Source organism: Solea solea, chromosome 3 (genome assembly GCF_958295425.1).
Source record: "Solea solea chromosome 3, fSolSol10.1, whole genome shotgun sequence".
NCBI lineage: Eukaryota > Metazoa > Chordata > Actinopteri > Pleuronectiformes > Soleidae > Solea > Solea solea.
Window position 1 is genome coordinate 30,750,125 of NC_081136.1, and position 23,031 is coordinate 30,773,155.

The 23,031-nt window shown below is 42.1% G+C and overlaps 1 protein-coding gene across 4 annotated transcripts in view; it reads left to right on the forward strand.

Annotated features, from left to right (window-relative positions):
- Nucleotides 1–23,031, forward strand: part of grm8a (glutamate receptor, metabotropic 8a) — a 224,992-nt gene that overhangs the window by 85,860 nt on the left and 116,101 nt on the right. For all 4 annotated transcript variants that reach the window (XM_058625894.1, XM_058625897.1, XM_058625896.1 and 1 more), the window contains one exon: nucleotides 9,300–9,516. In XM_058625894.1, coding sequence (XP_058481877.1) covers nucleotides 9,300–9,516 — 217 coding nt within the window. The remainder of the gene's footprint in view (nucleotides 1–9,299; nucleotides 9,517–23,031) is intronic.

A 23,031-nucleotide genomic window follows, 5' to 3' on the forward strand; every position in this document is an offset into this window, starting at 1 on the left:
CTGGGTTAGGCACTTAATTGTAATGGTTAAGGTTAGGGTAAGGGGCATAGGGAAATGTGCTCCAAAATGTACCAGAGTAAAGAGGGGCACATTGTAAAGACGTCATGGGAAAGTGATGCATGTTTGCTCCAATGTTCCACAAATCCAAATAAAAAATGGTGGACATCCCTACAGTTAGCGTGCCAATTGCACACTCCCTCAGAACATGTGGCACTTCTTTGGTCTAATTCTGGCACAATCACACCTCGATCACCTGCCATAGCCTACATATCCTGTCCTCTTGTCCACCCTTTGACCTTCTCCCAGTGAGCCAGTGCAGGCAATTTAAATTTTTTCCACTTAAGTACAGACCTTTAATAAGGTTGCTCTTGAATTTTAAATGGACTGAGGCGTGGGTTGGTATTTCTCATACCTCTCCACCAGAGCATTCTGTGTCACCGCGGTTAATTCATTGTCAGCCTGGGCATGTAATACCTGCATCGGTATGAAGGGTTCAATTTTAGGTTCCACGCTGTATTTTCCGTGTTCATGTTCCTTCGCGGTAATAGTGTGAACAGTATGTCCAACTCGGTCATGTAAGTACTGAATGTCTTATTTGGGAACCACTTACCTAAACTGCCTTGACGCCCACTGTGTGCCCACTCAGTTTTCCAATTTTGTGGTAAAGTTCACTATATAAAAAAAAAAGGAAGTCTTTTTTAAATGAAAATGGAGAACATACCTTGGAATTATGACATGTGGATATTTGGGTATGTCTGTATGACTCTTATGCTGCAAAGTTAAGTCCTCAATTTGTTTAGAGACTTGAATAGATGTGTTTACATATCAATAAATACTGGATCTCAACAATTATTGGACAAATGGCTTCACTTTTACTTGTTGAAACCATAGAAAAAAGAAATGCGTGTAGTCCTCCAGGTCCCTTCTGAGGCCAACAAGGAAATTAGAATAACCACTTAGGGATGACTCCACTGGTTGCAAAAAAGAACGAATATTGAATGTAAGTCGAAAAGAAAATTAAACCACTTTCTACTTCTATAATTAAGTTATTGGTCTCAATTAGCTAGTTTCAGGTTTTCTATGGTAGAACATGATGTCAATGTTGTAGATGATGTCCCTGTAGATCAGGAGTGTCAAATTCATTGTAGTTCAGGGGCCAAAATCAACGCAATTTGATCACAAGTGGGCCGGACCACTAAAATAAGAGCATAATAACTTATTAACAACAAGAAGTCCTTTGTTTTACAAAAGGTATTATGAACAATCTGAAATTTATTGAGAAAAGTATGTGTAACTTCAACAATATTAAGTTTTCCATTTACACATGTGCATAACAACGGCACAACACAGGTATCTGGAACTGAAAAATGTAGTATTTCACATTATGATTAAGTTCTAATCATAATGTGACATTTTTCATAAATTCATCCTGTGGGCCGGATTGGACCATCTGGTGGGCCGGGATTCTGGCCCGCATGCCATATGTTTTTACACCCCTGCTGTAGACGATTGATAAATTACGATACATATGTGTGATGACACCAGTGTGATTGACATCTGGTTTCATCCACAAGGAGCCACCGTGAGGACTGAGGAGTTCACATCCTCATGGTCGTCTTACGTCGTGACCGCGGTCGCCACGTGCAACAAACACCTCCGAAATAATGACAGTCCTCTTACCATTAGCTGTGGATTAGTGTATTTAGTGTTGACTGTTAAATACTAGCCTGCTAGCAAGCTAAACTAAGAGGATTAGCAAGGTACAAATTATGTATCCTAAACAGCAGCGTGTTGAAAACCTGTCATCGAGAGCGAGCTTTCACGCTGCGGTTCATTTTCAGCTCAGAGTCTCACAGCCTCACGGAGGTGTAAGCTGGCACTATAAGGATGGTGGTATACGATTCATCTTAACATATAGACATACATAGGGTTTCTAATGTGAAAAGAGAATGCTTGGATGTAGCACGTACAACGAGTAAGCCATCAGGGGGATGCTTATGGAAAAGGGAGGAGTAAATGCTTTTAATCACTAGATTCAGGTGTTCCTCAATAAAACATGATGTCAATTTTTGCAGATTATGTTCCCATTTAGATGAAAATAGACGTTAAAGAACGTGAAATATGAGTAAACACGTCCGGTGTCATCTACTGTAATAAGTGCCTGGTTGCCGGCAAAACTAGAGGCTTCACAAGGGGAGTTAAATATGTCAATTTTTATTTTTCTTCATGAAGAATTCAGTACGCACACCCTGGTTGGTTTGTCAAATTGGGCCATTGCAAAAACACGGCAGCCTGCCTCAAGCAAAGCCTTTGCCGAAAATCCATATCAGGCTTATTCTAAGGCTACGGAAAACCAAGTGATTTATTTATTTTTTATGTTATGTTAAGCACATTCAATTTCTGCCAACGGACCCCTAAATGTTTAAGCGTTGATCATCTGATAACTGGTACGCTGATAGCCACTTGACGCATGTCCAGCTGGCAGAGGGAATGCGGCAGAGCCACCAACTTCTCTGAAACATAGCCGGCAGTAGAGGAATCTGAATACATCAAGGCACCAGCAGACAAACACCTCCTCTGCCACAGCCTGCACAGTAACAGCTCCAGGGAGTTTCCTGGCTCTCGTCAGTTTCGGTTTCCTTCTCAGTGCCTCGGATAAACTCGTTGTCAGACGAGGCTTGGATATTTCACCTGTAGTGGAGGCATAAGTTGTCGAGGCTTTGACACATCAGCCGGTCGATCTGGTGGTCGGTTTTGTTGATGACACAGCAAAGATTGCAGACAGCAATCCAACTTTGTTGATTGGTTGAAGTTCAGAACGAGAAATAAGGGTTGTGAAGGGGTGAAATTACAAACACGAGTAAACGTGTGTCTGCTTGTCACACTCTGTCCTATTCCGCTGTTTCTCTTTCTCTTTGCACTTATCTATCACTCTCATCTTTGACACCTCTGCCCCTTCTATCATTCTGCATCCGTAGTTGTGTGTCCGTTACCCTTAGAAATGCACAGAACCTAAATATGTAATATACACCTACATTTCAGAAAAACCTCTCAAATATCGGTAAAACTCTCATGCGGTGGTTTTTCGTGTATTGGAAACCGCATTTACACGTCACAGACCTCACCGTACATGACGTGGGGTGGGGTGGGAGGGTCACATGACCATCTTGGTCAAAGTAAAGTGAGATTTTACGCCAATGGAGTCACCTGCTAGTAGCAACATTTTGTACCTCATTTTTGAAATATTGCTTTTATTTAATTGCAAAAACTGTAATGGAGACACTGCTACTGTCTTACTCTATCTGAACTCTTCCCTTTAGCTCCTGCTGTGACCCCCCCCCCAGATCTTGCTTGTTGCACCCTCAAATCTACATTACTTTGCCTCCAGCTGCCTTTTGTTGTGATCTATCAATTATCTTAGTTTCCCCTCATTCATCTTCTTTTCGTGTCTCTCCTCTGCCTTCACTTCTTTGGCACGCATGTGATTTATTCCTTTTTCGGTTTCCATTCTCCCAATTTTTCATCTCTCACACGTCTTGCTAAACATTCCGTCTCATCAGTGTTTTTCCTAAACATTCGTCAAGTCTTCTTTTCTCACGCTGTTCCTGTTATTCCTCTTTTCCCTTCAGCCTTTCTTTCTTGAACGGGCTCCCCTGCCTTTCTTTCATCTCGTCTACCTGTGTTTGCTTGTCAGCGGGCAAATTACAAGCTGTTTTCTGCTCTGAATTGCCTGTGATGTTGGTAAGATGCCACGGGTAAAAAAGGCTTTAGTGGCAGTTAGATTAGTATCTCTGATTTCTGTGCTAGACGAGGGGGAAATACTTGACGAGAGCAACACAATTGGACTAAATCAGGGGACAAGAGCGATGAACATGAAGACGGAAACAGCCCCGGACCAATATGACGTGCTTAGATGGGAGCGAGAGACACCCGGCTCGCAGCCCAATCGTCTTCGTCGTGATAAATGAACTTGCTCAAGTCCCACTGTGCCTCCTCATTTGACAAGGAGCATGGCTGGCTGTTAGAGGGCTGCTGAGTCAAAATGCGAGTAAGTAAACAACACTCTAGGCTGACTCCGGACAGGCTCCAGACTGCCAGATCAATTTACAGTATGTGCACTTTCCCTCCTGCTCTCCGGGCTCTCGTACCTCAGCGAAAAGGGTTCGTTACGGCCACACAAATGGATGCAAAATTCAAATTGGTGACCACTTTCATCCACACACACACACACACACCTTCGAAAACGTCACGCCTTTCCTTCACTAAAGTACGTGCTCGTGTACAACGCACACTGTGTCTGTAATTAATCTGATCGCTGACATCAGTCACAGCCTCGATAGTCTTTACTCGCAAATAACTACATGAATTTAATAGATTGCGTCTGTGCGCCCTATACAGCATGTCCAATCGCCTGTCTGACACGGCTGCGGGTGTGTGTGTGTGCGTGTGCGTGTGTGTGTGTGTAACGCAGTGGGATTAATTAGCTTCTTATCACTGCCATCTATCAAACTAATGTTTGAATGCAGCCACAACAGCTTCATTACTGCCAAGCAAATATGCAAACACCATAATGCATATTTATATATATATATATATGTATATGCATATATACATATGTATACATATACATATAGCCCGAGAAGTTGCACATCGTAGCCAACATGTGGTTATTACGGTAATTACACCTGTCCATACTTTCCATTTTATGATTTTTGCACATTGAGAGACTCAAATGTGACAAAACCAAGAAATGGAAATGTTTCTAAATAAACCTTTTTGTTGAGGGTCTTTTAACATGCAGTAAATTGTAAATAACTGCCAGATTTTGGATGTTGTTCTGGAAAAATGGACAAAAGCACTTAGTCACAGGACATTCTCTGATCCTTTTATGGTTAAATTAAAGGAATACTTCACCGATTTGCCTTTAGCATTGTATTACTAGAATATGGTAATAGAATATGGTAGTATTTTTGAAAAAATTGTGCTTCCCAACCTCAGTGAGTTGAGAAATATCTTCATTCTTGCTTAGGTGTTAAAGGGTTAAGACCAAAAATGAACATACTTTTGATTATTTATCAGTTGATACATGTTTTTGGTCTGCAAAAGTTCTCCAAAAGACAAACATTTGTCATATTACTCATGTAAACCCCCACTATCAATCTTCACACCGCTGAAGGAGCAGATGCCACAGAATGTTTAGCGCGTGGTGACTCATTTGTAGACGCAAAGTGAGCGAAATTAACATTCAACTCAGCTCCACTCTTTTCCAGGAAACGGTTAGGCTTATTTATTCTGCCTCACACACATCTTATGATTTCCCTCGGACTTTCTGTTCTGGTGACATTTCACAAGGTCATTTTTATCTGTCCGTTTTTTTGTTTTTTTTTAAATTAAGTATAAATATTTCAGGCTGCTCCTCACCGTAGAGCAGATTTAATATAAACTTTTCCAATACGCTCTCGGTAATGGATCCATCTGTTAATGTGAACTCATTCTTACAGAGTGCAGAATGAGTTCAATGGTCAAGAAGTAAAGCCAGACCAGTCGCTCGGATCATTAGATCTGGGTCTAAACACAACCATTACTTATCTCTTCAGCTCCCCAGTGGGATTCAGTCTGATCTATGGTGCGACTGTGACACTATTCCCTACTATCAACAGGGTCATTAAAGAATGGAAAGGGCAGACCTGAGTGTAGGTCAGTGGCAGGAAGTGGAGGCTATTGTCCTGTAAGAGTTTCATTCTCCCCCCAGAGTTCACTTAAAACGCACCGAGGAGATCAACACGAGGGGCTGTAAATAGAATTTTATTTCAGCTCAAGTCAAGACGGCGTCTTTTTAAAAGAAATAAATTAGAAATCGGCGCAAATTAGGGTTGTTTACTTTCGGTAGTGTTTGCTCGGAGGAGGAAACGTTGCAGTTAAGGATAAAGCTATGTTTTTGTGGGGTTTTTTAATTGCCAATGAAGATATATTCTGTTTTCATCGCGATCAATATCACCCCCCCCCCCCCCCAACAACAAATTATATAAATTTTTTCGTAATTAAGCAAACGTTCATGTGCTGCTGACGAGTGCCACACATTTCCCCTGCTCTGTCTTTCTTGCGCTCACACATTCATTCATTGCAGAGAGAAATTGGAATTAAGGGGATTGGAGGCATAATTTTCCTCCCCAGTGATGTTAATTTCCCGCCTCCAACTACAACTTCAGCTCCACTTGCTTTGAAAAAGGCTCGATTCAAAGCACGCGGACGCTTTATGGCACTGAAATGTCACATGTCATTAGACATAGCCAAGTTTTTGTGCCTACACACACACACACACACACACATACAGACGCGTGTGTCTGGGGATTCTGTGGTTGTGGGAATGGAAAAGTATCTGCAGAAATGTTAATTTTTGTGGAAGCACAGGTGCGGTTGTGTACGAACAGACAATAGTAGATGTCATTAAGTCTTTATCTCTCTCTCTCTCTCTGTTTTTCTCTGCTTTTTCTATTCTTCCTGAATAATGGCTGAAGCGATATCACTTTGTGGTGTGCCCTTGCGTACTTTTAGTCGCTGTTGTCTGTATACGTCGTGGTTTCTCTCCGAGTTTGCCAGCTGTGCTGTGAAATAACAAAGAAAGATCAAAGTGCCGGGTTTGCTCCGGTTGCGGGGTTACTTTGACATTGCTGTTGTAAACAGAGGAATGGCTCCTACGATTCCTGTGGCTGTGCATTCATTTCTCTTTGAAATGGATATTTACCCATTATAATGCCCGTAGAGAGCAAAAAAAAGCGTCACAGCCACAAACACAAGAAATACACATTCATAAGCACATCCGTAACAATTTAGAGCCACAAACACATGCGCAAGTGTCTCCGTCCATTATGAATTATACATCTACACGTGCTGGAGTATTTCCTGTGGCAGAGGAGAGCGATACCAATACCAATGAAGCCCCTTCTCCACTTGCACGACTCGCCTCGCCCCGGCACGACATGGTTATTTTCCCTTTCCATTACTTGGTACCTGGTATTTTTTTTTTTTTTTTTGTAGTATCTGCTCTGGCAAGGTTCCAAACGAGCTGAGCTGATACTGTGCCGTCACTGGAAGAGTCATGAGCAAGATGTCGAACTGTAGATCAAGTAAAAAAATACTGAAAACATGTGTTCATCGGCAAAATTTAGCAAGGACATTTCTAAAATCTCAGGTTTTAACAGAGGAATCTGGTGTTTTTAGCGACAGCACAGCTCGAATCACAACCCTTTCCGGCGTACTTTAGTCCAGTGACTGTGTCAGACGGAGTCATGGAGGAAGTACTGAACAAACCTTTTTAATTAACTGATTCTAATGATTCTGTACGTCGTAAATAACTGCTTTACAAGTCACTAGTTTGTGTGTGTCGTGTGTAAAATGAAGTCATGGCGGGTTTCATGCAGCCGCGCAGTGATGACTCCGCCCACGCTAAGGGGGTACGATAGTAATGGAAATGTGTAGAGGCGAGGCGAGCTTAGACCATGTAGTGGAAAAACGGCACAAGTGTCCTAAACATGCACGACCGCACATTTCAGTGAAAGAAGTGGACACATTATTAATATGACCACATTTTAATCAATCATTTTGATGGGGTGCCCTTTTTTTTTTCCACTTGAACCCATGCTGCTGAAATGCCTTTGCACACCAGTGCTGCTAGGAAATTATGTGGTTATGTATATGTACACATTTATATATATATATATATATATATATATATATATATACATATATGTATATATATATATATATATATATATATATACATATATATATATATATATATATATATATATACTGTATATATGTATCTGCAGTATATAATAATATTGATGAAAAACAGAACAGAGTTTGATCAGTGATTGGAACACTGGGTCTGCAGACTGTGAGGTTATTTTCCACACACAAGACCTAAAGTGGAACGAAGCGCCGAGGACATTTTCTGCAAAAGTGGGGCTAGTTCTTTGACCTTTTCAGAAGTGGCAGGGACGAGCGCGGACGCTGGGTGGCGGGGGTTTCACACGGCGCTCGGACAGAACCGAGACAGTGAGTGATGGGCTTTGGAGACATCCGAGTCACATGCGCGCGGATACAGAGACACTGAGACACACACGTGCTTGTCAATCTACAACGTCTTCAACGGCTTCTGCTTTTTTTTGTTTATTTGTGTGTGTGTGTGTGCGCACGGTCGCGTGACGCGGACAGACGGTGGACACACACCTTATGTTTTGGTTACGATTGGCAGTTAAGTTCAGTGAATGCCAAAGATGTCCTCCCGTCAGGTGTGTGTGTTAGTTGGCAAGCACACGGGGTCTTTCCTTGCCGTCCTCCTCTGTCAGGGAAAAATCAATCTGCCTGTCAGCCGTCCAACACCTTTGGCCTGTTACAGCCTCGGATCACGAGCAATACCTGCGTGTGTGCATGCATGCGAGTGCCGGTGTCCTCTGTCATTCTGTCAAACCCCTGGTCTCGCCACACTCCCATCTGCCTTGCTGTGCTTTTTGTCCGTCGGTCTTGTCCTCCTGTCTGGTCCCTGCTGTTCCTTCTGACGTCAAACCTCCCTCTCCGCTACCCCTCAATCTGTCGCTCGTGACATCACCGGCGAAGGCTCGCCGGCCTCTGCCGTCGCACATTCACCTCGCCAATGATTCACCGGCGTTGTTCGTCGGCAGCGTACCTGCACACACCGCCGCATCATTTGTTTGCTTCTTTCACGTCTCACAACCCGAGAGTACGTCGCCAGTTGAATTTCAATCCCAGAGAATTATTAATCTCATTGATCCCAGAAAGAGAAAGAAGTGAGCGAGAGGCATTTATAACATTTCCTATATAGACTAGAGCATCCCGGTAAAAGTGTGATGTAGATGAAAGAGTCACAGCAGCATGACTCTCCTATTTTACTTCTGGTACAGTAGGTGGGGAAATCTTTGTTCTTACTTACTAGGGGTTCAACAAGGCCACGGTTCGGTTTGTGTTGCGGTTTTGGTTCAGATCAGTTTCTATTTCTGCCTGGGTGATGTTAGATTTGAGCAGACGTGACTCGATCCGCAGCATCCTTTAAACAGACTGTTTAAAGGATGCTGCGGATCATGAACGTGGGTAAAGAAGTTGCTTATAAACACAGTTTAATCTGACATCCACGCAATCTGACATTTTATTGTGATAATTATTGATGTGATCTGATTTTAAACTGGATTTATTGTCATAACGTATTTGGACATTATCACCCAGCTTCTATGTAGACTATTTATTTTAATCAAAAAATGTTCTTATGTCTCCTCCAGATCCCCCAGATCAGCTACGCCTCCACAGCTCCGGAGCTGAGCGACAACACTCGCTACGACTTCTTCTCCCGCGTTGTGCCCCCGGACTCATACCAGGCGCAGGCCATGATGGACATCGTCACAGCCATGGAGTGGAACTACGTGTCCACGCTTGCCTCAGAGGGCAACTACGGAGAGAGCGGCGTCGAGGCCTTCATACAGATCTCCAGGGAAACTGGTAGGGATTTTTTTTTCCTCCCCTCTACTTCCTGTGGCAGTTGCTCAGAGAGCAAAGTGAAATCTCATATTTTTTTGTGTGAAGGAAAGATGTTGCATGGTTTAGTTCAGATGTTTTACGGTCCAGACACTCTTTGGGATCCGTAGCATGGCGTCTGGCAAATCCTCAGGAAATGTCGAGGTACTTACATTTTATTATTTTGTCTGTGATGTTGCATTTTTATTTTTTTTATTTACTAGCTTGCATCTTTACATTTATTTGTTTTTTTTTTACCTCCTTCGAGAATAGCAGACATACTGGAGTTTTACACATAAATATTTTATCACAAATGTTACATATTGCAGCCCTTACAACAAAAGACATGCATTTTCTTGCAGGTTCTATGCATTGTATATAGTGTCGAAAGCGAGACTTTGTGTATTTTAAGAAGGAAATATGGCCAGGGGAGCAAAGTTTACCACTCTCTCTCTCCCTGTCCCTGTCGGCACGGCACGGTTGGCACAGTTGTGTTTCCACTCTAGCATAGTACCTGATACCAGGTACTCCAGTCGAACAATAACCGAACTGTAGATCAATTAAAAAGACTTGACAATCCTAAAAACGTGGGTTAATCTCCACCAACTACCAGGGAAATGTCTATAATTGCAATATTTAACAGAGGAGTCTGGTGTATTTAGCGACAGCACATTTATCACAAACCATGTCGCCGTATTTCAGTCCAGTGACTGTGTCAGATTGTTTTAATGAACTGAACTAAACGAATAAACTAAAGGATCCCAGATGCAAATGAGCTATTTAGCTAACTCTGGTATAGACCTGGTTCTGTACACGGTCCCTGAATCACCTTAATGCACTGTGGCATAGGCTGCGCGAGTACAACACGACTTCCTTGAAATATACCCTCTCATTTGGTGTTCTGATGATGATGCAGCATTCCGTCGACTGCCGTTTTAAAATAGGAATGCTGAAGAAGCCCAACTAACTCAGGTAAACACAGCTGCGGCAAACTTTTTTATTTTTTTTTTTAACGATGAATCAGCAGGAAATGTGCATTTCATATGCAGAAAATGTGGAGGGAGTCGGGAGTCAAGAAACGACCATTATTTTCAGTCATTAGGACGCGGCGCGGTTGGAGAGACTCGCATTTAAATGAGATTGACGGGCGACACGCAAACGGAAACGCGGGGAGATTGATCGCTCGTCTGTTTTGATGCGAGACTTAAAAGCGACGTCCCCAGTGGTCCTGGGAGCAGCGAGTGTGCTCGCATCAGTTTATGAAATCGTAAAAGTGATGTTGACAGATGCAAATGCTGTCATTTTTCCCCGGGTTGTGTGTCTAAAGTGTTTGTTGCCAGTGCATCGCATTGGATGTCTGACAAATATTTACAGATGATCAGGGCCTAAGACATGTGAGGAGGCTCTTTGAAGAGTGTCATTTGAGAATTATTTATAGCTCTTCTTGTTGATCCTTCAGTCCCATCTCTCCTGCTGTTGCCTTTTTTTTTCTTAAATTGTTTGCATGCTGATGTAGAGATGACGGCTCTGTGTAGGTCTGTGCTGCCATCTGTCCGTCCACGCTTGCCTGTGTGTGTGTGTGTGTGTGTGTGTGTTTGGAAGCAGCATGCCTGGGGCTGTGTGCTGTGGCGGTCGGCACATATGTTAACTGCACTTGCAGACGAGTGTGTCTGTATATGGTGTTCTGGGACAGTTATTTCACCAGCCAGTTGTCCTCATTTGGGCCCGAACCTGGTCTCACTGAGGCAAAGGTGGCGACCGGTTGTGATGTCGTCCATAAGAATCCAAATTCTCCCTTTTGAAGCGTCCAGAATCCCAATTTGGCGGATGCCATGATAATATTTTGCTTGTATTGGACAACACAGGCCTTCAGTCACACTGGTGTCCAAATTGACATCACGAGCATCATGATCTGAAGAAGACCTGAAACAAGTGATTGAGACCATTATATCCTCAGGAAAATCGGTGGTCAACTGGTGTTAAAAAGTTTTGGGAAAAGAAGACTAATTTTCCCATAGACCTCCATTGAAATTGAGTTCTTTTTGAAAGTCTTCCCCTAGTGGCTATTAACTACATTTCCACTTCCTGTTTGGCTTCAGCTAGAACCTGAAAGGTTTTCTCCGTGTTCCACAGCCCGAAAAAAAACATACATATTTTTGGGGATTAGGCAAACCGGACACCTGAAATTGACCACAAGTCTAAGAGTGTATGGCTGTTTGTCTCTTTGTCTTCCCTGTGATGGACTGGGGAACCGTCCAGGGTGTAACCCACCCACCTTTGGGGATTGTGATTGTCACCAGCGACCTTCATGTGGACCGATAAAGCGGTAGAAGATGAGTGAGAACCTGAAAGACTCTGTCCATTTGTTATATATGGTCTATGGGATGATTCAAGTTAATGTAGGATTAGGGGTGAGGCATTAACTACTTATGGGAATACGGCTGTTCAAATGAATGGAAGTCAATGCTGTGTCCTAAAGAGAAGAACTGCACAATCCCTGTGTCTCTGTGTGTGTTTGTGAGTACTTTTTTAGGACCTTTTCTGCCATACACACTGAACTTGTCAGGACCACTAGTCCCAACAGAGTCTTAAGTCTGGTGAGGAAGAGATAGAGCCATGGAGAGAGGCAGAAGAAGAGGACAAAGAAGCAGAAACAGCGACAGAATAATGATAGGGGTTCTGATATAGACACACAGTATACTGCCTGCAAAAACACAGCTAACAGAGCTACTGTTATCTACGTGTGTCTACTGTATGTATAGAGACACAGTCACACACTCAGAGCCACAGAGAATCATCCTGCAGTGTAATGATCGCAGCTTACAAGGTGCTCTGCGTCCATATTAATTGGTGTGTAATCATTTGTTGATGATTCCTGACACCGCGCGTTCAAGGCAATCCTGCATATTAATCACCGAAATGTTCCACAATGCGGTGCTCAGACATCGTGTGCATTTTCTGCCCAGTCATGCCTCGGTGTGCTTCCGCGTGTCCTTATTTAATGCACTGAGAAAGTTAAATATTTACATTTTTTTTTTGACCCCCTCGAACATGTCCCACTTTCATTTACTGCTCTACAGATGGTGTGTCTCCACTCCCAGGAGGAATCACCGCATGGAGGAAAATCCGCCTAACTAATTTCTCATTTTTCTTTCTTAACCAATGCACGATAGTCAGCAGAAATCTTTGAGTTTCAAAAGAACTACTTTGGGGGGGGGGGGGAACTCGAAATAACCTTACAATAATGAAAGGATGACAATTGTACATGCTGGTGTCAAAGATGCCTTCAAATTACTGCTGCGCTAAAATGATCATTGCATTACCTTTTGGGCCAGAACTAATATTAGATATTATTAACTGCTTTGATGGAATTAATGTTTTTTTTTTCATTTTAGGTCTATCTGCTGCGAATATATTACATTTTGTCGGGGTAGCACTGATGGTGGTTGGCTATAGTGTTAGAAGTTAATCTAATAAAATCAAGAGTTTTATTTTTGACTTTCACAACAAAAAAGACAGAGGGAGAGGAAGTAGGAAAATAAAACATCATGTTTACTTTTCAGAATAAAAGATCCCGTGTTGACACCACATCCTTGCAAGCCCAGCGTGCTCCTGTTTATTCGGTCGGTAGAAATACTGCTCTGTTCTGTTGTGTTTAAAACATCCCATCCATCCATTTTCTACCGCTTTATCCTCGCGGGGGGGTTGCTGTGCCAATCTCAGCTGACATAGGGCAACAGGCGGGGTCACACCCTGGACAGTTTGCCAGTCCATCACAGGGCCACACATAGAGACAAACAACCATTAAACCATTCACTCTCACACCTACGGTTAATTTTGAGTGTCCAATTAACTTAATCCCCATATTGCTTGTTTTTGAACTGTGGAAGGAAGCCGGAGAACTCAGAGAAAACCCACGCACACACGGGGAGAACATGCAAACTCCATTCAGAAAGAAGTGTGTTTACCCGGCATTTTTTCTGATTTTCTGATTGAAACGCGTAACGTCTCGCGCTGAACGAGGCCTCTGGTTCAGCCACAGCTCTCGCTTTGGTTATTTTGCTCGACATCACAGTTTTATGTCGAGAGAGCGAACATTTTTATGAAGGTCGTTATGATTTCTCATTTTCACAGAACTGTCATCATGTGGCCTTGTTTCAATGGGGATTTTCATCAAATATCAACACACAGCACACGTCCTATGAGACATGCTGAAATGATCTAACATCAAATCCTTCCAGTACGCTTCAATATCACTGAATACCGTCATTTCTATTTCCGTTTCATAAAATGCTGCCGTTTGCACCTGGAAATCCTCATTATCTTTGCACGTAATAAACAGAATAATTGTAAAAACATTTTTCCCCACCCCCCCAGTTTTCTCAACAATGCTGCCGGCATGAAATACAATGACCATGACTTCTCCAGCGTGTGCTGTCACCTCCGGCAATAGCTCTGCGGTCATGCAGAACTCGTAACTGTCACAGCTCAGTGAGCAAAGGCCAAACATGTTTACTCATCATTAGGAACCGTTCATGGACTGGATGCATAAAGCACATACTTTTTTTTGCTTTGTACACAGTAAGTCAAAAATAGCCCAGTGATCAAAGGTTAATGAGCAAATAATACAAGGTCAACTCGGGCAGTATTTTGTCGAGACCTGGTGGCAAAGGGCAAACAGAAACGGTAGTGGACCATTTGTGGTGGTAAAATGTGCATTTCGTCATGTTTTAGAAAGTAGTAGTAGAAATGGAAAATGTCTTTTTTTTTATGGACCACAATCTGCAGCAGACCAGTTGCCGAGTTAAACCAAGTTTAATGAAACAGATGCTCCAAGCGGAGGTCTCTGCAAACCTGTTGTTGATATGTGTTGCGGAAATGGCGGCATATGGTGCCGAATCTTGTCACGGCGAGTGTGAGTCCCCCTATAATGAGCTGCGCTTCGAGCATATGGATCAGTGCTCCATAAAACACGAGGCGAACGTGTACACACTCGCAATAGCGCGCATATTTTAAACCCATGTCACGGCCCCTTCTCCTTCCATTACCCTTCCTCACCTCCCAGTGGAATCCAGCTTGGATTAGAAGTACCACATCTGCATGCAGAGGATAAACACTCACAGCCACTTTATTAGGTACAGCTGTCGCACTGCATGCTGACACAAATGTCCCGTCAAACAATTACGCAACTCAACGCATTAAGCGACGGAGTCAAGACGACCTGTGTCATTTCAATCCAAGTATCAGACAGGGGAATATAATGTGGCGGGGTTGTTGGTATTTCAGAAACTGCAGATCTACAGGGATTTTTATGCACAGCCGTCTCTAGTGTTTAGAGTAAATGGTCCAAAAAGAGAAAATATCCACTTAGCGGCAGTTGTCTGGGTGGGAATGCGTCATTGATGACCTAAGACAGAGGAGAATGGCCAGACGGGTTTCGAAATGATATGGCAACAGCAACTCGTAAATGCGTTGAACCGTGAGGCAGACGGGCTGTCACGCTGGATGCCGCTCCTGCCACATTATTGGGTGTCTTGTGTTCCTATTAATGTGGCCGGGGAGAGTTTGTGTGTCTAAAAGAGTGTAATGCTGGAGTGAAGCTAGACTGGCTCCACCCACGACAGTCAGCAGATTGAAAAATGCTAATCCCATAGTCTATTCTCATACAAAGCCTCATCATCACATCACAGCTTCATACAAAGTCTGTTGTGTTGCGTTTAATATTATAGTTTGTTGTCGTTCGCTGACGTCACGCTACGTATCACAAACAACACATTCGAGCCCAGCCCTATATTACCAAAATAACCAGCCCCTGTCGTTCCATTCCAGAGTTTAGAGTAAAATGGTGCAATCCAACGGTTCTGTTCTTAGTCAAAAAGTCTCCTTCCAAACTGTAGCGTCCTCTAACAACTATATTTTGAATTCAAAAGTCCAACTCCCACCCATCCTTTTACCTGGAGAACCTTGTCGGAGAGCTTTGTTCAAGCTGTTGCCGGTGCTTGGAAAGTTGAACACCCCTCACCTTCTACAGTGAATAAAAAGTTTAATTTTCCGTTCCCGCCGCCACTGTGTACATGCGAGTCCAGCATGGTGGAATGGTGTGTGTGTGTGTGTGTGTGTGTGGGTTAGTCTGAATTCAGCAGCTCAGAACAGACAACCTCGCTCTGACTCCAGCTGTTGAAGCTGTAGAAAGCAGCAATGAAGCAAGGAGGAAATGAGCAGGAGAAAAGGGACTGAGAGAAAATAATTAAACAGTTATCTCCAGATTCGTTTAATTAGCTCTCTGGCTCTAACCTAATCTTCTGCCTTTTTGCCGAGCTTTGCCTCTGTAGTTCCCTTTCAGTCCACTCTTGCCCCCTACAATGGAGGCGGCGCTTGTCATTATTCAGTTCTTGTTACCGGCTTATGTTGTTTTATTCCACAAAGTTCAATCACACTTTAATTGAAATACATTTTGATTAATATTGCATGTCATTTTCGCCTACACTTTCCAGCCTATACGCAAGTGTTTTGGACAAAACCCCTGTTGGGTAAATCAATAAGGTTGCATTTTTGAAATTATAGTCTATATTTTTATTCCTCAGGATACTAGGGGGGGGGGGGGGAAAGTAGCACTTCTACAATTGCACAGTTGGAGCGCAATCTAATGATGATGGGAAATGAATTTGATTGTGCGTCTTCACCGTATTTAAAAAAATATGTATATAGCCGTATATAAATAAGAGGCTTTTTGTGCTCAGACGCGAGCAGATTGAGGTTTCACATGTGTTTTTTTCTTTTTTACAAATACCCAAATGTATCAAAACTGGCAAAAAAAAAAACAACCTCACGAAACGCAGACAAAAGTGTTAAGAAGGAGCACAAAGCATGCAAGCACGCGCTCTGTAACTCACTCAGCTGACAGCGTGTGTCCCTCGGGTCGATTTAGCTCTGTGTTTCTTGTCCTTGATTACACACACAGGGAGTGCAAACATCAGCCCATCCATTTGTAACTAATTACACCAGCCTGGGTTTTTCATCTCAAGGTGAAGCTGTCTTTGTTGTCCTCATGAAAGGCTCCAAACTCCCGTCTTGCATGTAGACTTGTTTATGCTGTTTGGTTTGTGGTCTGCTCGTCCTTGTTGATCCGACTTCTGCTGCTTATGAACTGCATTTTTGTTTTTGTTCTTTACAATACAGCGTTTGTTTTTGTTGACTTTTGCTGGAAATGGAATTGTGTGATTTCACTGGAAGAATATGTGACGAGGACGTTAATATGAAGTCTCCAGATTCTGGCCTTATGGTCTCTCACCTGGGTAGACTTCACAATATCTATTAGGAGTTAACAGCTCTCAGTGGAAGGCATTACTGTTGCCAGAGGCCATCTAGAGATGGTAATTATTACCCACACAGCTCTCTGTATTTCATCTCTTCCAGCTGAAATGGCCATTTTTAATTTTTTTCCCCCAGCTACCCCAGTGTGAAGCACTGCCGAAATGACTAAAAGCTGATTCCCAGAAAAGTGTGGACACTTTTTCAGTCTTTCCAGCCTTGTCTCGGTAATTACTGGTGGCCGGATCATCAAGGAATAATTAGATTTTGCCTTGTGCAAAGCAATATCGCTGACATGCATTATGTCACATAGCAGATTTCAAGAGCCCCTGCGACCAGGAACACAAATGCTGTTTTGTTTGCACAAACTCTTATCAGCCGCGTCGTGTATCAGAGTACAGCAGCTGCTCGTGCACACTGCGACACAGACAGGCGAACACAATAACACAGTGTCACGGCCTTTGCGTGTCATTGTATTACTTCCAAAGTGTGGTTATTGTTGCTAAAAGAAAAAAAAGAAAAAGAAAAAAAGAGCCTTGTTGCCTTTCATTCTCCTGATGGCAGCAGATCATCACAAGGTGATAGTGGAAGCGGCACAAAATGACCCTGACTCTTTTTCCAGCTCTGACAAAGAGGAAAGACGAAGGTTAACCATAAATCAAAATGTACTATTACTATATTTTGGTGCAAAGACTTAAAGCAGGCATGTCCAAAGGCCAATCACGGCCAATTCACAGATTTTGAACGTCCCGCAGCTTCGGTTCTATAATGTGTTGTTTTTTTTGGTGGCTCTGTGTGTCTGCAGTAATATACCAGGGCCTTTAGATTTGGTGAAATTGCCATTTAAAATAATAATTGTGACAGTGAAAATGCAATTATTATGAAACAGTGCATTTGTATGTAACTTTTTACTGTTTTAAAAAAAAGGGGGGGTTTGGAGGGACCATTGGCCCCTGGGAATCTTCACATGATCAAATCTGGCCCTCCTTAAAAAAGGTGTGGTCACGTCTGACCTAAAGGCTCCTGTGGCCGAGATTCTCCTCTAATTTCTCTGTTGGCTGGTGTTTATTTCAGACCCTGCTATTGATGGAGCAAGGGTGGATCATGGGGGCGGAGGCGTATGGATGGAGGAGTCAAAATAAATGGGATGTGTGTGTATGTGTGTGTATGTGTGTTGCCTCGTCTCCGTCATTTGTCGGGCTCCTTAAGTTCGCCGAGAGATTGAGGAGTTCAAACTCAACCAGTCGCTGGTAAGCCCCAAAAGTAATTTCAGGAGTATTTCTGGATCAGTTGGTGCAGGTGTGCTTTGAATGTCCAATTTGTGGAGGGGCGATGTTTGTTTGAATGACTTGTGGGTTAATAGAAGACGATGTGTGTTTGTCTGTGTTTTGGTTGGTGAGAAATCTGCCTCCGTGACTTTAAAGCTTCTTCAACGTTCTTCCCCAATCAGTCTTTTTCTCCCTCCTCCTGTGTTTTTTTTTATTTACTCATCACTGTCTGCAAAAGGACACAGTTAAAATAAATGAAATTGAAATATGCTTTTTAAAGTTTTGGCAAATTCCTCTCCCTGTGTGAAGGACATCTTGAAGAAGCAGAAAAATAGTTAAATCATTTGAAAAAAAAAATTAAAGTATGCTTTTAAATGGGCAGCCTGATTAAAGCAGATGTTAAACTCAGATCCTCTCATTCACGGCCAAACCTGTTTGATCTCTTTTAGTAAAAAAGCAACACATTTCTTATTGTAGAAACTGTCACTCGGATGATTTAATAAAAAAAAGGGCTTTGCATTGCCAAGTAGCCTTGAGCTGTGAGTGTCATTTGTACAAAATTAGATTTACTGTCGACAAAAACAAAAGCCGAAAATTCCACTTTGATGTGTTTCAACCTCTCGCGATCACATCCCAAATGTGCAAAACTGTATTGACAATTAGGCTGATTTGCTTCCTCTCCACAAACGGAGGAGGTGAAAGCAAAACGTGAACCATGAAACCAAAAATGTGATAATGAGGATTTGAAACACTTTATATTTGGATACTGTCATGTTGACATTTTTAATTACTTACAGTGTGAAGTATTGTTATTGGCTGGTGCCAATAAAAAAACCCAAAAAACTTGGGTTTGACTGTCAAAGGAGAAGGAAAATGTGGTAAATTGAGTGAATGAGTGAGGGTGTCCACCATTATGTTGAGATGAGTTACTAGTTCTTGCACACTGGATTTTTACGATGATTGTGAAGCAGCTCCCATGCCTCTCATGGTGTGCTTTCAGAAGCCAGACCGGATCTGGCTCCGTTCTGGAGCTATCAGAACCTTGGTGCGTTCTGGCGACCTAGCCCACGCGTTCGCACCTGTTTAAGAGGAACCAAAGTGGGAGGACGTTATTCCGTATTACTCAGGTGGAGGTAAAGAGCCCTCTATCTTTTGGTACCAGCTGAAAACCAACTGATTTGTCCGTTTGTACGCGCCAGCTGCTTCAACCTTAGGTTGAGGACTGTCCTCATTCAGGTCTAGAATATTCATCGGTATAAAATGTAGGTCAGATTCAAACGGGCCACTTTCGGTTTGGGCCCATTTTGGTCCAAAGGTTGTTCAAAGTGAAATTAACTTCTGTTTACTGCTCTTAACTTCCTGTGACCAGTCGACCTATTCTTTACATAAAGGACCTGAGCAAATGAATTGGACGATTGGCAGATTGATGAAAGAGCCTCGAATAAATTTGTAGTTGGAGGACTTGGAGGAATTTGAGGGCCAAATCAACATATGGATGCCTCTGTCTTCAACCTGGCAGGATTTGCAGTTGATGGCTGGTGAACCCTCTGTTTCCTCATAAAAGCACACGAGTAGATTGGAATGCACTCGCACCGTGAACCCCCATTCGTGTCCGTTCTCCTTCCGTCTCAAATTGAATGGAGTCTGTCTGTGTCTTTAAAAGCACACAAGAAATTTCAAGCTTTTTATCATTTTGAAGGAGGGGGAAAAAAGGGGTTGAAAACATTGTTGTTGAAGAGTAATGAATGCGGCAAGATTTGGATTTCTATTGACTCAAAAGAAAATCCACTGTTAACCAGTAGAGACCTATGTGCAATACTGTTTGAACATAAAATGGCAGACGCAAAGACAAAAAAAAAAACAACACTTTATTTGATGCGATCCACTTTTATGAAAATCCTATATTCTCACACTCTTCATTCCTTAACAGAATCACACGTCCCACTTATCCCGCGCGCTTTCTTCACTGCCAATGTGATGGATACGTAAGGCAAATAATGTGTAGTATCTGACGGGGTGGAGATGTTTTCTGACAAATGTGTTTTGTGTTCGCAAAGACGGGACTCCGGGAAAGTAATTTATGCCGACTCCTCCGCTGCCGCCGCCGCGAAGCCCGTGGATTTAAAAGTTTCCTCGCTCCTTCAAGCCTTTCACCCAATTTTTTCAATTCGCTGTTATTCAAAAGAGAAATGGGAATTCATGGAGGCTTACACATGGCCTCACATCCTCCCTCACTCACGTCTCATTATGCTGTACATGCATCCCCCCCATGGTTCTTTTTATTTTTATTTTCAAATTCATCCTGTGTAACTGACTGCATACCATATGAATATGTTAGAGCTGAAACAATTCATCGATTATTAATCGATTACTAAATTAATCGAAAACTATTTTGATAATCGATTAATCGGTTTGAATGATAAAAATAAGATTTTTAAGCTTCTTAAATGTGAATATTTTCTTAATTTCTCGGCTCTGGATAACAAAGAAATCATTAAAAGTGAATCATTTTGGTTTGTGGACAAAACAAGACATTTGGGAACATCATCATTTCCAGGTTTGACAAACACAGATGAACATTTTTTAAGGTTTTCTTATATTTTATGGACCAAACGATTAATCGAGAGAATAATCGGCAGATTAATCGTTAGTTGCAGCTCTAGAATATATCATATTTTAAATGTCTGTATATGGATATGTGACAAACACACACACGAGACAGTTTAACCTTTGTTAAATTGCCGTGAGAATAATACACAACTCCTTATATGGACATCCTGAGGGTGTGTGTTTATAGGTCACATATTCAGGCTTTAAAAAATGTGGGGTTCTTTATGTCATATTTTAAGCAGTGATATGAAGTATCAATAATTGTGCAGAAGTCACATTATAGACCATATTTCTTTTGTTTTTGTTCGTAAAAATGAGCCAAGTGAACTTTGAACTCCAAATCCTCCCTGCAGCTGTTAGACTGTACAACACTGCACTGCTCCCAGTAGACCACACATAATCAGGCTTCTCATCCCACGTGCGATATATTGTAATTTTACACATTTTTATCCCATGCCCATACTGTATGTACACTTAAATCTTAAATATCTTTCCATATTGTACTTTCTTGGAGATTATTATATTATTTATTATCTTTATCTTGACAATGTAATAAAGGACTTATCTTATCTTAGCTCATAGTATCTTAAATGTTTAAGTGTTTTTATCAGACTGCTTAGGTTGTGCTGAAAAAAAGGATATAAAACACTCTATATTGCACATTCTTATAGCCTCTGTATACGTTCAAACATAGTAATGGGGAAAAAGCAGCCAAAATGCTCGGTGTTCTAAGCTTTAAATCAAAACCGGATCTAAAATTCTAAGTGAACATAGTTTTGTTTTCACTTTTCACCTATGTTTTTAAATCCTAATCATACATAATGCACGACTCACCACTGACTGACTCTTGACGAGATGGAGAGCAAATGATGAGACAAAGAAACGATCAGATGCATGACGCAAAGGGGAATGAAGATGAATCGAGCTGGAAGTTGAGAGGAAACGACGAAAGGCGGAAAAGCCTTAATGACAACACAGGATGTCACTGCTTTTACTCATACACAAACACGACATACATATATATATATATATATATATATACATATAAAACACACACAGGATGATAAGCTACAACATTCCACAAGGAAGTATGAAGAAGAAAATCACAGAAAGATTGCGATTCAAAGGCAGCGACAGTGGCTTTTAATGAGCTGAGGATTCTTTTGCTAATCATGTAACAGTTTCATCACCCTGGTTTTTAAAAAAAAATAAAAAAAATAAAAAAATAATTAATAGGGTTTTTTTTTTTTTTAACCAGAACTCAGGAATGATCATAGTACTAAAACTCACAGAAAAAAAAGAACTCCAGCCAGGGAGTGGGTGAACCATCAAACCCCTGAGAGTTTCTCGTGGCGCCGTAACAACGTCTCATTATTTCCACCTTTTCTCCTCAGAGAAAAGGCTCATAATTAGCGCGGCAGCACAAGGTCGGATAGTTTGGCTTGGTTTTAAGCGCTGGAGTGACTGACCAACGTTGTCATTTTACAGACGAGGACGGTCTGAAAGGATAGAGGATACTCAGTTGTAAAAAAAACAAAAAGAAAGAACTCAGAGGAAGACGATGAAAGGGAGGGAGTGCAATATTTTTAGTGTCATCACTCGCAATTGCTCCGTATCTCCACGCGGCAGCATGCGCTAAAATATGCTAAAATATACGGACACGTCTTCACACATTAATTTCATCGCCAGAGTCACTTGAACATGACAAGTCACGAAAATGTCACCCCATTTTTAGCCTGGGCGCACTGTACTTCACTCCCAGCTTTACACGTAATGTTTAATTTAGAAACCTTCATTTAAGCCGAGGTGAGGTAAGAGTGAACATGAATACTGGATCCTTTCACACACACACACAAGGAATACATTTTCATTTGAAAGCAGCATTTTAAACCGTCTGCGGCCACATAAAGCTCTCTCTGGCAGCAGTTTACATAATACACGGGAAAAAACACGACTGTTATGAAACGCATTTGCTTACTTTAGAAGGTGTTGTCATCGGGAGATAACGATGAGGAAAAGTATAAGAGAAAGGTTATTTTGCTTTTCCATTTGCGATGGTACCTGCTGCTCTGGGGAGATTCCAAGCGAGTGTGAGCCGATACTAAGGCTGCATTCACACCAGCCCTTCTAAATCCAATCCTACCTTGTTTGCTCGGAAAGTCCGGTTAGTGTGGGGAGGTGTGAATGCGCAACTCTGAATTCTGATCCGCACCAAAGCACCAAAGAGCCGAGCCGAGTCGTGCTGGAACTGTATAGTGGAAAAATGTCATAAGACACAGCTGCAGTTTACAAATGAAAACAGCGCCAGGAG